At 33.4% G+C, this 18,251-nt stretch overlaps 1 protein-coding gene across 1 annotated transcript in view; it reads right to left on the bottom strand.

The window, feature by feature from the left end:
- Nucleotides 1–18,251, bottom strand: part of LOC142236510 (protein FAM135A) — a 125,582-nt gene that overhangs the window by 95,105 nt on the left and 12,226 nt on the right. Inside the window, exon 2 of the mRNA XM_075307719.1 lies at nucleotides 16,318–16,712. Within this exon, the coding sequence (XP_075163834.1) occupies nucleotides 16,318–16,712 (395 nt within the window). The remainder of the gene's footprint in view (nucleotides 1–16,317; nucleotides 16,713–18,251) is intronic.

Below are 18,251 nucleotides of genomic sequence, written 5' to 3'. Positions count from 1 at the left end.
TTCTATAGAAATAAAATTTTGACACAATTTTCTGTAGAAATAAAATGTTGACATAATTTTCTAAAGAAATAAAATTTCGACAAAATTTTCTATAGAAATAAAATTTTGGTAAAAATTTTCTATAGAAATACAATTTTGGACACAATTTTCTTTAGAAATAAAATTTTGACAAAATTTTCTACTGAAAATCTTTACAAAATTTTCTATAGAAATAAAATTTTGACAAAATTTTCTATAGATATAACATTTTGACAACATTTTCTTTCGAAATAAAATTTTGACAAAATTTTCTATAGAAATAAAATCTTTACAAAATTTTCTATAGAAATAAAATATTTACAAAATTTTCTATAGAAATAAAATTTTGGAAAATTTCCTATAGAAAAAAAAATATTGACAAAATTTTGAGAAAATTTTGTATAGAAATAAAATTTTGATAAAATATGCTATAGTTAATTTTGACAGAATTTTTTATAGAAATAAAATTTTGACAGAATTTTTTATAGAAATAAAATTTTGACAGAATTTTCTATAGATATAAAATGTTGACAAAATTTTCTATAAAAATAAAATTTTGACAAAATTTTCTATAAAAATAAAATTTTAACAAAATTTTCTATAGAAATAAAATTTTTGCAAAAATTCTATAGTAATAAAATTTTTACAAAACTTTCTAAAGAAATAAAATTTTGACCCAATTTTCTATAGAAATAAAATTTTGACATAATTTTCTATAGAAATATAAAAATTTGGCAAAATTTTTGTAGAAATAAAATTTTGATCAAATTTTCTGTAGAAGTAAAATTTTTACAAAATTTTCTATAGAAATAAAATCTTGACAAAATTATTTATAGAAATAAAATCTTGGCAAAATGTTCTACAGAAATAAAATTTTGACGCAATTTTCTATGGAAATAAAATTTAGACAAAATTTTCTATAGAAATAAAATTTTGACACAATTTTTATGGAAATAAAATTTTTACAAAAAATTCTATAGAAATAAAATTTTGACACAATTTTCTATTGAAATACAATTTTGACAAAATTTTCTAAAGAAATAAAATTTCGAAAAAATTCTCTATAGAAATAAAATTTTGGACAAAATTTTCTATTGAAATACAATTTTGACAAAATTTTCTATAGAAATAAAATTTTTACAAAAAATTCTATAGAAATAAAATTTTGACACAATTTTCTTTAGAAATAAAATTTTGAAAATTTTTTTTTTGAAATAAAATTTTTACAAAAATTTCTATAGAAATAAAATTTTTACAAAAATTTCTATAGTAATAAAATTTTTACAAAATTTTCTATAGAAATAAAAGTGACAAAATTTTCAATAGAAATAAAATTTTGACAAAATTTTCTATAGAAATAAAATTTAGACAACATTTTCTATAGAAATTAAATTTTGACACAATTTTCTTTAGAAATCAAAATTTTGGCAAAATTTTCTATTTTATTTCTATAGAAAATTTTGTCAAAATTTTATTTCTAAAGAATATTTTGTCAAAATTTTATTTCTATAGAAAATTTTGTCAAAATTTTAATTCTATAGAAAATTTTGTCAAAATTTTATTTCTACAAAAATTATATATTTCTATAGAAAATTTTGTCAAAATAAAGTTCCTCGTAGTTGCCAATATTTTGCAAAAACTACCAAAACATCATGAATACTACCAATTTACCTAAGAGTAAAAAATCAATGTTTGGTTTAATTCTACCAACTGTGGCAACCGTGTCGGGCAATATGAAACAAAACATTGACCGATTTACACCATATTTATCACAATGGACTGAATAGTCTAAGTGAGCCAGATAAATCGGGCTGCCACCTAACCTACGATACACCATATTCGGACCTAAAATCACGGTTGCCACATTGGGTAGAATTCTACCAAACATGGAAGATTTTTTAGTGTTTTGTAGATTAGTAGAATTCTTGGTGTTTTGGTAGATTTTGCAAAATAAATATTGAAATAAATTGCTAAAGTAACAAAATAAAACATTTCTTTCGAAGCAAAAACATTTTTCCATACTATCCACAAAAATTTGATCAATAATTGCAAAATATTTTTTTTTTTTAATTTGGTGGATTTTTGTTAAAATTTTCTTCAAATTTTGGTAGATTATTTATAGTACGAGTTGCAACCATGCCTAAAATACCTCTAGATTTCAGACAAATAGAAGAAAAATTGCGGTGTCCAGAAGCCCAAGAAGTCAAATGGGGATATCGGCCAATAGGGGACTATACCAAAATATGGACAGATTCACATCATGTTCGACACACTTATGTGTGGACTTCAAATAGTAAAGTCTTTCAATTTCTGGCATATCGGATAAAAATTGGGATGTTTATACGTTTAAGAAGTCAAATTGGGAGATTGGGCCATACCGAAAAATGGACCGATACTACTTCTAGAAATTTTTATTTTCAGAAAATCTGATAAAAATTGCGGTGTCAAATGGGGAGATCGAGCTATATTGGGGGATATTCCGAAACATAGACCCATACACACCATCTTCGTTACACTTATTTACTCCTAGATTTCCAATTCTAGGCAAAATTGTTGTGACTAAATGCTCAAGACCCCAAATGGGGAGTGGGTTTGTATGGGGGCTATATCAAACCAAGGACCGGTATAGGCTACACTCTCAAAAAAAAAAATCGCTTCTGCAACATATACCCCAAACACATTTTGCTTCAAGCATATATATTTTCAGGATTGGTCCAAGCATAATATTGTTTGTATTGTTCAAACCTATAATGTTTCACCTTAGAACATATACTGGTACAAAAAAAAAATAATGAAATTTTCTTTGTGTGGATGTATTTTTAAGGCGCCAATTGGTTACTTCCGTTATTTTACTTGCAGCATACTCTCTAGGTCTCTCTTTCTAAACACATACATGTTTGTAGGCTATTTCTAAATAAATATATGTTTGCATTTAAGCATATTATATTTACAAACAGTTAATTTCCCAAACATAATATGTTCTAACATATTAACATATATGTCGCAAACATGTTATGCTAGCTTATGAACATCATATGCTTGCACTTAAAACTATTGTGTTAAAAAATTTGAGTTCCAAACATATAATTTTTACACCCAAACATATGAAAAACAGTATTTTTCGTCTGTGTATCTTCAAACTTTAATCTCTCTCAAATTTCTGCATGATTGATTACGACAAAAAAAATTCAAAGAAATTGAATTTTCCCAACATTTTATGTTATTTCGATAGAAAATTTTGTTAAAACTCTATGCTGGTGGTTATAAAAATGAACTAAAAACAAGAAGTACACGCTCAACAACAATAATTTAAAAATTTTTTTATAATAGTCTTAAGAAGATTCAAGCAAAAAAAGAAAAAATTAAAACAAGTATATAAGGCCGTAAGTTCGGCCAGGCCGAATCTTATGTACCCTCCACTGTCATCCACAAATTTCAAATCACATGGTTGTTAAATATCATATACTACCACCTACTACGTACCAAATTTCAACCAGATCGGATGAATTTTGCTTCTCCGGAAATCAAATCTGGGGATCGGTTTATATGGGAGCTATATATAATTATGGACTGAAAGGAACCAATTCCTGCATGGTTGTTGGATACCCTATACTAACATCACGTACCAAATTTCAACCGAATGGGAAGAATTTTGCTATTCCAAGGTGCTCCGGAGGTCAAATCTGGGAATCGGTTTATATGGGGCCTATATATAATTATGGACCGATATCGACCAATTTTTGCATGGGTGTTTGAGGCCATATATTAACATCACGTACCAAATGTCAACTCAATCAGATAAATTTTGGCCTTCCAAGAGGCTCCGTAGGTCAAATCTGGTGATCGGTTTATATGGTTGTTAGAGACCATATACTAACACCATGTACCAAATTTCAGCCGGATCGGATGAAAACTTTTTCTCTTAGAGGCTCCGCAAGCCAAATCGGGAGATCGGTTTATATAGGGGCTATATATAATTATTGACCGATGTGGACCAGTTTTTGCATGGTTGTTAGAGACCATATGCTAACACCATGTACCAAATTTCAGCCGGATCGGATGAAATTTGCTTCTCTTAGAGGATCGGCAAGCCAAATTTGGGGGTCCGTTTATATGGGGGCTATATATAATTATGGACCGATGTGGACCAATTTTTGCATGGTTATTAGAGACCATATACTAACAGCATGTACAAAATTTCAGCCGGATCGAATGAAATTTGCTTCTCTTAGAGGATCGGCAAGCCAAATTTGGTGGTCCGTTTATATGGGGGTTATACGTAAAAGTGGACCGATATAGCCCATTTGCAATACCATCCAACCTACATCAATAACAAAAACTGAAATGTGGAACGCCGTTCGGACTCGGCTTTAAAAAGGAGGTCCCTTGTCATTGAGCTTAACATGGAATCGGGCAGCACTCAGTGATAAGAGAGAAGTTCGCCACTGTGGTATCACAATGGACTGAATAGTCTAAGTGAGCCTGATACATCGGGCTGCCACATAACCTAACCTTACCAACATCAATAACAACTACTTGTGCCAAGTTTCAAGTCGATAGCTTGTTTCGTTCGGAAGTTAGCGTGATTTCAACAGACGGACGGACGGACGGACATGCTCAGATCGACTCTGAATTTCACCACGACCCAGAATATATATACTTTATGGGGTCTTAGAGCAATATTTCGATGTGTTACAAACGGAATAACAAAGTTAATATACCCCCATCCTATGGTGGAGGGTATAAAAATTGTTTGTGTGCATACAGAATTTCATTCTTACTTATTTTTGGGAATAGTACGAAAATGTTCTTCTGTTTTGAGTTTACTTTGAACTTATGCCATCATTGAATTTTATACCGTCAACTGTGTTGGGGGCTATATATAAAGGTTTGTCCCAAATTTGATAGACTTCTACAAAATCTATAGACTCAAAATTTAAGTCGACTAATGCACTAGGGTGGAACACAATGTTAGTAAAAAAATATGGGAAACATTTAAATCTGAAGCAATTTTAAGGAAAATTCGAAAAAGTTTATTTATGATTTATCGCTCGATATATATGTATTAGAAGTTTAGGAAAATTAGAGTCATTTTCACAACTTTTCGACTAAGCAGTGGCGATTTTACAAGGAAAATGTTGGTATTTTGACCATTTTTGTCGAAATCAGAAAAACATATATATGGGAGCTATATCTAAATCTGAACCGATTTCAACCAAATTTGGCACGTATAGCTACAATCCTAATTCTACTCCATGTGCAGAATTTCAACTAAATCGGAGCAACATATTGGCCTCTGTGGTCATATAAGTATAAATCGGCCGAAAGCTATATATTGGAGCTATATCTAAATCTGAACCGATTTCAACCAAATTTGGCACGCATAGCAACAATGCTAATTCTACTCCCTGTGCAAAATTTCAACTAAATCGGAGTTAAAAATTGGCCTCTGTGGTCATATGAGTGTAAATCGGGCGAAAGCTATATATGGGAGCTATATCTAAATCTGAACCGATTTCAACCAAATTTGACATGCATAGCTACAACGCTAATTCTACTCCCTGTGCAAAATTTCAACCAAATTGGGGTAAAACTCTGGCTTTTGGGGCCATATAAGTCCATATCGAGCGAAAGATATATATGGAAGCTATATCTAAATCTGAACCGATTTCAATAAAACTTGGCACACTTGACTATAGTACTTATTGGTCTTCTTGTGGAAAATTTTAAGCAAATTAGGGTAGAACTCTGGCTTTTGGGGCCATATAAGTCCATATCGGATATATATATATATATATATATATATATATATATATATATATATATATATATATATATATATATATATATATATATATATATATATATATATATATATATATATATATATATATATATATATATATATATATATATATATATATATATATATATATATATATGTGTGTGTGGGAGCTATATCTAAATCTGAACCGATTTCTTCCAAAATGACTGGACTAAAACTGCGACCTAGACTTTGATTACAAAAATGAATTCACGGACAGACGGACATCGCTATATCGACTCAAGAGCCCACCCTTAGCATTTTTGCCAAAGACACCATGTGTCTATCTCGTCTCCTTCTGGGTGTTGCAAACATATGCACTAACCTATAATACCCTGTTCCACAGTGTGGAGCAGGGTATAAATATTAATAATAATAAATTGTAACTAAATAATCATTTTATCTTTAATTTTTATACCCTCCACCATAGGATGGGGGTATATTAACTTTGTCATTCCGTTTGTAACACATCGAAATATTGCTCTAAGACCCCATAAAGTATATATATTCTGGGTCGTGGTGAAATTCTGAGTCGATCTGAGCATGTCCGTCCGTCCGTCCGTCCGTCCGTCCGTCTGTTGAAAGCACGCTAACTTCCGAACGAAACAAGCTATCGACTTGAAACTTGGCACAAGTAGTTGTTATTGATGTAGGTCGGATGGTATTGCAAATGGGCTATATCGGTCCACATTTACGTATAGCCCCCATATAAACGGACCCCCAAATTTGGCTTGCGATTGCTCTAAGTGAAGCAAATTTCATCCGATCCGGCTGAAATTTAGTACATGATGTTAGTATATGGTCTCTAACAACCGTGCAAAAATTGGTCCATATCGGTCCAGTTTTACGTATAGCCCCCATATAAACGGACCCCCAAATTTGGCTTGCGATTGCTCTAAGAGAAGCAAATTTCATCCGATCCGGCTGAAATTTGGTCCATGGTGTTAGTATATGGTCTCTAACAACCATGCAAAAATTGGTCCACATCGGTCCATAATTATATATAGCCCCCATATAAAGCGATCCCCCGATTTGGCTTGCGGAACCTCTAAGAGAACCAAATTTCATCCGATCCGGCTGAAATTTGGTACATGGTGTTAGTATATGGTCTCTAACAACCATGCAAAAATTGGTCCATATCGGTCCATAATTATATATAGCCCCCATATAAACCGATCCCCCGATTTGGCTTGCGGAGCCAAAGCAAATTTCATCCGATCCGGCTGAAATTTGGTACATGGTGTTGGTATGTGTTCTCTAATGACCATGCAAAAATTGGTCCACATCGGCCCATAATTATATATAGCCCCCATATAAGCCGATCCCCAGATTTGACCTCCGGATCCACTTAGAGGAGCAAAATTCATCCGATCCGGTTGAAATTTGGTACGTGGTGTTAGTACACGGATGAAAAAGACTGTTTTTCATATGTTTGGCTATAAACGTTATATGTTTGGAACACAAATTTTTAAACACAATATTTTTGAGTGCAAGCATATAATGTTCATAAACTAGCATAACATGTTTGGGACATATATGTTAATATGTTAGAACATATTATGTGTGGGACATAAAATGTTTGTAAATATAATATGCTTGGATGCAAACATATATTAATTTAGAAATAGCCTATAAACATATATGTGTTTAGTAGCTTGGAGCGCTATTTAACAGGGAGCGATATTGAATTAAGTTGGTGGTTGTTGCTTGTTATTACAAAATTAACATTTTATTTTCCCTTGGGCAATTGATCAGCTACTTCTTTGATCATTACAAACTGTGTGGTCCGCTGTTCGAATCCCCGTCCGGCAAAAGGTAAAATTAAAAAAAATTATAAAATTGAATAATTTCTTCTACAATGTTTGTATTACAGAAAAAGGTGCTAAGAACTAAAAAATCTCGTGGAAGTGAGAAAGATGTGAGGGAATATACAATTACGCAGAAACAAAATTTTGAGCATTCAGGTCGAAAACCTATGTTGTTAGCACCTATATTACCTGTTTATTTTCATAATTCATTATGATTGTAAATAAATAAATAAATAAATAAAATTTTGAGCACAATATTGTTTGGGAGAATTTTTTTTTAAGCATATAATATTTTTGGGTGCAAAATGCTTCCAAACATATTATATGTTCACATAATAACATATTGTTTTTTGGAAGACAACATTATTGAATTTGGATGCAAAAATACAAAATGTTTGGAACTTAGACTACCAAAACATATATTGTTTAGACCCATATGCTTTCAAACATATTATATATTGGAAGAGATCAAACATATAAATGTTTGGCCAATACCCAAAAATGTATATGCTTGAAGCAAAATATGTTTGGGAGTATATGTTACAGAAGCGATTTTTTGTGAGGGTGTATATGGTCTCTAACAACCATGCAAGAATTTGCCTATATCGGTCCATAATTATATATAGCCCCCATATAAACCGTTCCCCAGATTTGATCTCCGGAGCCTCTTGGAGGAGCAAAATTCATCCGATCCGGTTGAAATGTTAGTATAAGGCCGCTAATAACCATGCCAAAATTGGTCCATATGGGTCTATAGTTATATATAGCTGATCCCCAATCATACAAAATTTGGTCCATATCGGTTCATAATCATGGTTGCCCCTCTAGCCGAAAATAATCTACCAAAATTTTATTTTTAAAGTTGTGCAAATGTTATTTCTATAGAAAATTTTGTCAAAATTTTATTTCTATAGAAAATTTTGTCAAAATTATATTTCTATAGAAAATTTTGTCAAAATTTTATTTCTATAGAAAATTTTGTCAAAACTTTATTTCTATAGAAAATTTTGTCAGAATTTTATTTCTATAGACATTTTTTTCCAAATTTTATTTCTATTGACAATTTTTTCCAAATTTTACTTCTATAGAAAATTTTGTCAAAATTTATTCTATAGAAACTTTAAACTTAATTATATTAAATACGTATCGGCCTTTTTTAGTTTAATATATACCACGTATGGACTATGTAGTATATATTACGATCTTAAGAATTTTTAAGATACTTTGCCATCGGCAACTGTTACCGCAACCCAAGTAATTCGATTGTGGATGACAGTCTTCAGTAGAAGTTTCTACGCAATCCATGGTGGAGGGTACATAAGCTTCGGCCTGGCCGAACTTACGGCCGTATATAAAGGGTGATTCTTTTGAGGTTAGGATTTTCATGCATTAGTATTTGACAGATCACGTGGGATTTCAGACATGGTGTCAAAGAGAAAGATGCTCAGTATGCTTTGACATTTCATCATGAATAGACTTACTAACGAGCCACAACGTCAAATTTTCAGTGAATGGGCCCTAGAAAAGTTGGCAGAAAATCCGCTTTTTTATCGACAAATTTTGTTCAGCGATGAGGCTCATTTCTGGTTGAATGGCTACGTAAATAAGCAAAATTGCCGCATTTGGAGTGAAGAGCAACCAGAAGCCGTTCAAGAACTGCCCATGCATCCCGAAAAATGCACTGTTTGGTGTGGTTTGTACGCTGGTGGAATCATTGGACCGTATTTTTTCAAAGATGCTGTTGGACGCAACGTTACGGTGAATGGCGATCGCTATCGTTCGATGCTAACAAACTTTTTGTTGCCAAAAATGGAAGAACTGAACTTGGTTGACATGTGGTTTCAACAAGATGGCGCTACATGCCACACAGCTCGCGATTCTATGGCCATTTTGAGGGAAAACTTCGGAGAACAATTCATCTCAAGAAATGGACCGGTAAGTTGGCCACCAAGATCATGCGATTTGACGCCTTTAGACTATTTTTTGTGGGGCTACGTCAAGTCTAAAGTCTACAGAAATAAGCCAGCAACTATTCCAGCTTTGGAAGACAACATTTCCGAAGAAATTCGGGCTATTCCGGCCGAAATGCTCGAAAAAGTTGCCCAAAATTGGACTTTCCGAATGGACCACCTAAGACGCAGCCGCGGTCAACATTCAAATGAAATTATCTTCAAAAAGTAAATGTCATGGACCAATCTAACGTTTCAAATAAAGAACCGATGAGATTTTGCAAATTATATGCGTTTTTTTTTTTAAAAAGTTATCAAGCTCTTAACAAATCACCCTTTACTTGTTTCTCTATACTATTCCTCTCCCCCCCCCCCCCTGATCACCTCCTTCTATTCTTTGCGTATAGTCATTGCATATTATTGATTAATTTTGCTCCAATTAAGATCACCACTAATTAGTTTAACTGCGGAATTCTTTTTTTCTGTGTATTCTTCATTCGTCTCCGGAAGTCATGACACACCCTATAACATCACGGTAATAAAAACTCCCAATAATATTTTCTCCATACATAGATACACAAAGGAAAATTTTCATAAAAATTTACGATAGCAAAATACAAAGTCTGTAATGACAACGGTATAAAAACTTTAAAAACAATTTTAATAGCTGCTAGTAGTGAAGTAAGTGAATCAAAAGGATATCACATTTGCCATTTGTCAATGCAAATACATTTGCTGCTCAAAATGATTGACTAAAAAGACAACCGTAGTATTGACAATTTCATACAAAGTGTTTTTGGCTTTTCTTTTTTTTTATATTCCCACAACGACAATGAAAAAGTGACACTGATAGGATTTCGGAGGGAAATCTTTTTGATTGTTAGATTTTCTGTTTTCTTCCACTTGTCCACTTGGGTCCCTCCCTCGATCTATTGTAAGAGAATGAAAGAAATAATAACGAAGGATATTACAAGATTATCCTTCACCAAAAAGGACATTATCATTATTGATGAAGACATTGTAGTCAATGGCATTTGATTTGTTAAATATTTAAGTATACTTGTACTTAAATACATTGTAGTGTCTGTTGAAGACGTCTAGAAAGTGATGGATAAAAAAAAAAACAATATAAGATTATGAGAGACTTAATCGATTTTTTTTCATAATGTGAAGATTTTTGTTAGGCATATTAATGATGATCTTAATTGAATTTGATAAGCAAAATTTAATAATAATATGCAAAGACTGCAAGCAAAAACAGAAGGAGGTGATCAGGGAGAGAGGAAGTATAGAGAAATTTAAGTTGGAGATGCAGAGCTGACGAGGGACATCAACATAAGCGAAGATTGTTACGAGGGCGGTTTGGAAACTTCTTAGCCTATCAATGAAAGATAATAGTTAGTTTTTCAAAAATATTTTTATTTTTCAATATAATCTCCTGAAACTTCAATACACTTAGTCCAACGCTTTTCTAGCAATTCTAACCCTTGATTAAAATAGTTTTCCTCGTGGTCTTCAAAATAGTGGTTTACAACTGTAATTGCATCTTCATTTGAGGTAAAACGCTTGCCAGCAAGGATTTTTTTTTAGATTTGGGAACAAGCAAGAGTCACTGGGAGCTAAATCAGGAGAATAAAGAGGTTGACCACCCAACTCGTACTTTAATTCGTTGATTTTAGCCATTGTTAAAACACCCGTGTACGCTGGCGCGTTGTCTTGATGAAAAATTATTTTTTTGTGTTGTAAGCCAGGACGTTTTTCTCGAATTTGTACATTTAATTGATCCAAAAAGGTTGCAATAGTACTTTGAATTTATTGTTTTACCCTTTTGCAGATAGTCAATCAGTAAAATACCTTTGAAGTCCCAAAAAACCGTTGCCATAACCTTACCAGCCGATTGAATTTTTTTTCGCCTTCTTTGGAGCACTTCCGCCAGCTTCAGTTCATTGTTTGGATTGTTCTTTTGTCTCTGGAGTATAGTGGTGGATCCATGTCTCATCATGAACAGTTATGAAACGACGCTTAAAATCCATTTTATTTCGCTTAAAACGATCCAACACGCCAAATGCAGTCAAAAAAACATTTTTCGAATTTTTGTTAGTTACGTACGAGCCACCGTGGTGAAATGGTTAGCATGCCCGCCTTGCATACACAAGGTCGTGGGTTCGATTCCTGCTACGACCGAACACCAAGAAATTTTTCAGCGGTGGATTATCCCACCTCAGTAATGCTGGTGACATTTCTGAGGGTTTCAAAGCTTCTCTAAGTGGTTTCACTGGAATGTGGAACGCCGTTCGGACTCGGCTATAAAAAGGAGGTCCCTTGTCATTGAGCTTAACATGGAATCGGGCAGCACTCAGTGATAAGAGAGAAGTTCACCACTGTGGTATCACAATGGACTGAATAGTCTAAGTGAACCTGATACATCGGGCTGCCACATAACCTAACCTAACCTAACCTACGTTCTTTTGCATTTCTGCTAACGATAAATAGATGCCTCTCAAGCAGAGCACCATTCTCATTTAATTTTCTCATTGTGTTACGTTCCCAACTTGTCGTCACCAAACAGACCGGTTTCAATTGCTATTCTTCCTTTTATAGCCTTGCCTCTTTGCGGTTCACGCATACTGGTTTTGCATGTGGGTGTTGTGTTGTTGCAAACCGGTAACGGTACCTTATTTACCACTCATGTGCCCAGCAACAATTCTTAACTTTACCCAACAGACATCTTTTATCTCGCATGGGATAAAATTTGTTTAAAACGATGTTAGAAACTTATTATGTGCAACTCAGGAATATATTTCAAGTAACAAACATAAAACAATTCATGTAAAAAAAAAAAAACAAGTATATACGGCCGTAAGTTCGGCCAGGCCGAATCTTATGTACCCTCCACCAAGGATTGCGTAGAAACTTCTACGTAAGACTGTCATCCACAAATTTCAACTCACATGGTTGTTAAATATCATATACTACCACCACATACCAAATTTCAACCAGATCGGATGAATTTTGCTTCTCCAAAAGGCACCGGAGGTCAAATCTGGGGATCGGTTTATATGGGAGCTATATATTATTATGGACTGATAGGAACCAATTCCTGCATGGTTGTTGGATACCCTATACTAACATCATGTACTAAATTTAAACCGAATGGGAAGAATTTTGCTCTTCCAAGGTGCTCCGGAGGTCAAATCTGGGGATCGGTTTATATGGGGCCTATATATAATTATGGACCGATATGGACCAATTTTTGCATGGTTGTTAGAGACCATATACTAACACCATGTACCAAATTTCAGCCGGATCGGATGAAATTTGCTTCTCTTAGAGGCTCCCCAAGCCAAATCGGGGGATCGGTTTATATGGGGGCTACATATAATTATGGACCTATGTGAACCAATTTTTGCATGGTTGTTAGAAACCATATACTAACACCATGTACCAAATTTCAGCCGGATCGGATGAAATTTGCTTCTCTTAGATGCTCCGCAAGCCAAATCGGGGGATCGGTTTATATGGGGGCTATATATAATTATGGGCCGATATGGAGCAATTTTTGCATGGTTGTTAGAGACCATATACTATTACCATGTACCAAATTTCAGCCAGATCGGATGAAAATTGTTGCTCTTAGAGGCTCTGCAAGCCAAATCGGGGGATCGGTTTATATGGGGGCTATATATAATTATGGACCGATGTGGACCAATTTTTGCATGGTTGTTAGAGACCATATACTAACACCATGTACCAAATTTCAGCCGGATCGGATGAAATTTGCTTCTCTTAGAGGCCTCGCAAGGCAAATTTGGGGGTCCGTTTATATGGGGGCTATACGTAAAAGTGGACCATTTTCAATACCATCTGACCTACATCAATAACAACTACTTGTGCCAAGTTTCAAGTTGATAGCTTGTTTCGTTCGGAAGTTAGCGTGATTTCAACAAACGGACGGACGGACGGACATGCTCAGATCGACTCAGAATTTCAACACGACCCAGAATATATATACTTTATGGGGTCTTAGAGCAATATTTCGATGTGGAGGGTATAAAAAAAAACTAAATAAGAGGTTACTCAAAGCAAAGAATTCAGTCATCTATAACAAAATGGAAAATAAAACAACATAAAGGTGAGGCGAAAACGAGTGTACCGACTTTCGCCGTTACACTGTCCTCCTCCAACGCGGAGGGGGAAGCAACTGGATGATGATTTTACCTCGGCGGTTGATGAGAATGCGGTACCGTTGGTCCTCTATAGTCAGAGTGTGCTTGTATGGCCGGCGTGCCTTCGGTATGGCCAGGCAGTACCTCATATATGGACGCAGCTCCCTTAACACTTCCTCTGACAGTTCTTCGCGGCATTCATATTGGGGTGGAACCACTACAGCACTTGCAAGCGGTCGGACGGGGGACGGTTCCCGGGTTCGGATCAGCCGTGAATTTTGTCTCGGCCCGTTGTCTTCCGAGTCGGATGATTCCACGAGTGTGGGAGAGATAGGCCGTGGTGCTACCGGAGAGTTCGGTGTGCTTCCCGCGTCGATGGTCCCGGCGTGTAGCAGTTCGTGTGCCAGGATGACGGGGCGTTCGGGTAGTGGTGGAGTAGCCTCTCGTCCTGCTTGTGTCGGGTTTGCACTAATTCCCTCTTCCACATAGTAGGGTGATGTGGGCCGGAACGATGACGTCAGAAGGGCCTCTAAAATAGACGTTTGCTTGACCATGACTGGACCTGAGTTTTGGCGTACACGGTATTCTTTGGACTCACGCTCACGCACACTCACGAAAAGAAATTTTGTACTCACGCACACTCACGCACGAAAATGTCGTGACTCACGAATAGTTTTGTGAGTAATTTACTTTAGCGATGTGTCTGAAATCACGAGCATTATTCAAATCGAGAGCGTTATTACACTCTTAACATCCCAGGTATCATTAAAATTGTAAATGAGTAAAACTCTTAAGCGTTTTATGTTGATGAGTAGGATTATTTTCGTGAGCGTGAGTTGGTGAGTAGGATTATTTTCGTGAATTTGGCAAAATTTTCTATAGAAATAAAATTTTGGCAAAATTTTCTACAGAAATAAAATGTTGACAAAATTTTCTATAAAAAAAAATTTGACAAAATTTTCTATAAAAATAAAATTTTGACAAAATTTTCTATAAAAATAAAATTTTGACAAAATTTTCTATAAAAATAAAATTTTGACAAAATTTTCTATAGAAATAAAATTTTGACGAAATTTTCTATAGAAATAAAATTTTGGACAAAATGTTCTATAGAAACAAAATTTTGGACAACATTTTCTATAGAAATAAAATTTTGACAACATTTTCTATAGAAATAAAATTTTGGAAAAGGTTGACAAAATTTTCCATAGAAATAAAATTTTGGACAAAATTTTCTATAGAAATAAAATTTTTGACAACATTTTCTATGGAAATAAAATTTTGACGAAATTTTCTATAGAAATAAAATTTTGGACAAAATTTTCTATAGAAATAAAATTTTGGACAACATTTTCTATAGAAATAAAATTTTGGCAAAATTTTCTTTACAAATAAATTTTGAGAAAAATTTCTATAAAAATAAAATTTTGAAAAAATGTTTGACAAAATTTTCTATAGATATAAAATTTTGACAAAATAAAATTTTGACAAAATTTTCGATGGAAATAAAATGTGACGAAATTTTCTATAGAATTAAATTTTGCAAAATTTTCCAAAGAAATAAAATGTTGACAAAATTTTCTACAGAAATAAAATGTTAACAAAATTTTCTATAGAAATAAAATTTTGACGAAATTTTCTATAGAAATAAAATTTTGGACAAAGTTTTCTATAGAAATTAAATGTTGGACAAAATTTTCTACAGAAATAAAATTTTGGACAAGATTTTCTATAGAAATAAAATTTTGACAAAATTTTCTATAGAAATAAAATTTTGGAAACTTTTCTATAAAAAAAAAAGTTTGACAAAATTTTCCATAGAAATAAAATTTTGGACAAAATTTTCTATAGAAATAAAAATTTTGACAACATTTTCTATGGAAATAAAATTTTGGCAAAATTTTCTATAGAAATAAATTTTGAGAGAGTTTTCTATAAAAATAAAATTTTGAAAAAATTTTCTATAAGAATAAGATTTTGACAAAATTTTCTATAAAAATAAAATTTTGACAACATTTTCTATAGAAATAAAATTTTGACAAATTTTTCTATGGAAATAAAATTTTGGCAAAAATTTCTATAGAAATAAATTTTGAGAAAATTTTCTATAAAAATAAAATTTTGACAAAAATTTCTGTAAAAATAATTTTTTTACAAAATTTTCTATAGAAATAAAATTTTCTATAAAAATAAAATTTTGAAAAAAAATTTCGATAGAAATAAAATTTTGCCAAAATATTCTGTAGAAATAAAATTTTGAAAAAAAAAATCTATAGAAATAAAATTTTGCCAAAATATTCTGTAGAAATAAAATTTTGAAAAAAATTTGTATAATAATAAAATTTTGAGGATTTTCTATAGAAATAAAAATTTGACAAGAATTTCTATAGAAATAAAATATTGACAATCTGTACATCTTAGTAAGTCTTGTTTTCCAGTGTATAGGACCATCATGGATATGTGACCATATTGGTCTCTTATATCAAAGGGTTCATATTAACGTAGTACTTAAAATGTCAATAGCACACGTTATGTGTGAAAGTCATACTTACCTAATAAATGTGTCCGAAAGTATATCACATCACGTAAAGTCACCTCCTCATTGCGATAGAGTATTTGGAATACACGTGAGGCTCCTGCCCCATTAATTATACTGGCCGATGCTAAATTGTGGACATTGTTGGGCAATGGTGGTATATCTGAGGGTTGCTGTAGTTGATGTTGATCTGTGGCCTCAGTGCTGGAATCTGCTGTGGAGCCATTGACAACCGAGGCCAAGCCATTAACACCCATGCTTGGCCCATTATTAACAGCTCCTTCACCATTTGTTGCTATGGCAATGGGATGTATGGCTGGCTGGCCATTAGCTGTGGTTTCTGGTATTGTGGTCTCGATTTGTACTGGTAATCGGGGTGAGACACGCAAGGAACATCGTACTTGATATAGACTATTTACGAAGACACACACACATTAATTGAGATTGTTAAGATGTTTATGGATGGAGTGGTTCGTGGATATCGAGAAAGAAAAGAAGAATTAAATCAAAGAAATAAAATGAGAGTTAATTAATGATATAAATTTGGGAAGAGAGTAGTTGAAAAAGGAAATAAATACGTATCGAAAAAAAAACTTGGAGTGAAAGAAGATCATACGCGTATAGGGTGGCCGATATGTTTTGCAATCCATTGGAACCAGGGCTGCGGAGTCGAGTCAATTTTGCTCGACTCCGGTTCCGACTCCGACTCCAGCATTTCTTATTAACCTCGTCTTCGACTCCGGAGTCGACTCCAGGTGGTATACCTACCCAGCGGGAAAATTGTGAAGTGCCGCAAAAATCATGCCTTCTTAACCCATGATTTTCGGATCCTTAGCAGCTTCCCATATGCCTTCTCCAATCATGCATGCTAAATTGCTTTGCACTTCCTTTCTAAAAAATGTCCACAAACATTATTCTGTGCCTTCTTTGGGAATTGAAAAAGGAAGGACCTACATTGTTGTTATAAGAACGAAAATTCAGTTTTTTATATTTATGATAATTTTGAAAACACGTAGACTAATTTTTTTTCTTTATCCAAAAAAAAAAAAATATGCATCCATGATTAAGAGGGACAGTTTTAATCCAATCTTGAATTCGTGGAATTGAATCTGACTTTAGGTAAATAAATAAAAGCAATTTTTCTTATTTGTGAGTTAAAAAAGCAAACAATTTGTCTTTGATAGATCAGCTCCGCCCTTTCTCTCTAGTAATTTTGACAACTTGTTTCACGGTATGAAATTGAAATCGAATCGTAAAGTCTAATAGGAAAACACGAATAAACTCATTATCATATTAAACAAGTAAGGTAAGTCTAAAGTGGGGCGTGGCCGGCTATATTATACCCTTCACCACCATATATACCAACATCTTAACACCTTCAAATTTGTTTAAATATGAACCGATTTGGGAATTTTTTGTAACATTCACAAAATGTCTAGACTCAAAATTTAAATTGGTTTATGACCGGGACGGACCATAATGTTAGTAAAAACAAGTATATACGGCCGTAAGTTCGGCCAGGCCGAATCTTATGTACCCTCCACCATGGATTGCGTAGAAACTTCTACGAAAGACTGTCATTCACAAACGAATTAATTGGGTTGTGGTATCTTAAAACTTCATCGTTTTCTAAATTGTTAGTTAGTTCATACGTGGTATATATTAGACAAAAAAGGTATGTATAGGTAGGTCTACAAATAATTACGAATCGATATGGACTTTTGCACGGTACGTAGAGAGCCAGAATTGAAATATGGGGGTCGCTTATATGTGGGCTATATACAATTATGAACTTGATATGGACCAATTTTTTGTGTGATTGGGGATCTATTTATCTGAGGGCTATATATAACTATAGACCGATATGGACCTAGTTAGGCATGGTTGTTAACGGCCATATACTAGCACAATATACCAAATTTCAACTGACTCGGATGAAATTTGGTCCTA

Source organism: Haematobia irritans, chromosome 4, assembly GCF_050003625.1.
Source record: "Haematobia irritans isolate KBUSLIRL chromosome 4, ASM5000362v1, whole genome shotgun sequence".
Lineage (NCBI taxonomy): Eukaryota > Metazoa > Arthropoda > Insecta > Diptera > Muscidae > Haematobia > Haematobia irritans.
The sequence above is the reverse complement of the archived record's forward strand: the minus strand, read 5'-3'. Positions and strand labels throughout refer to the sequence as shown.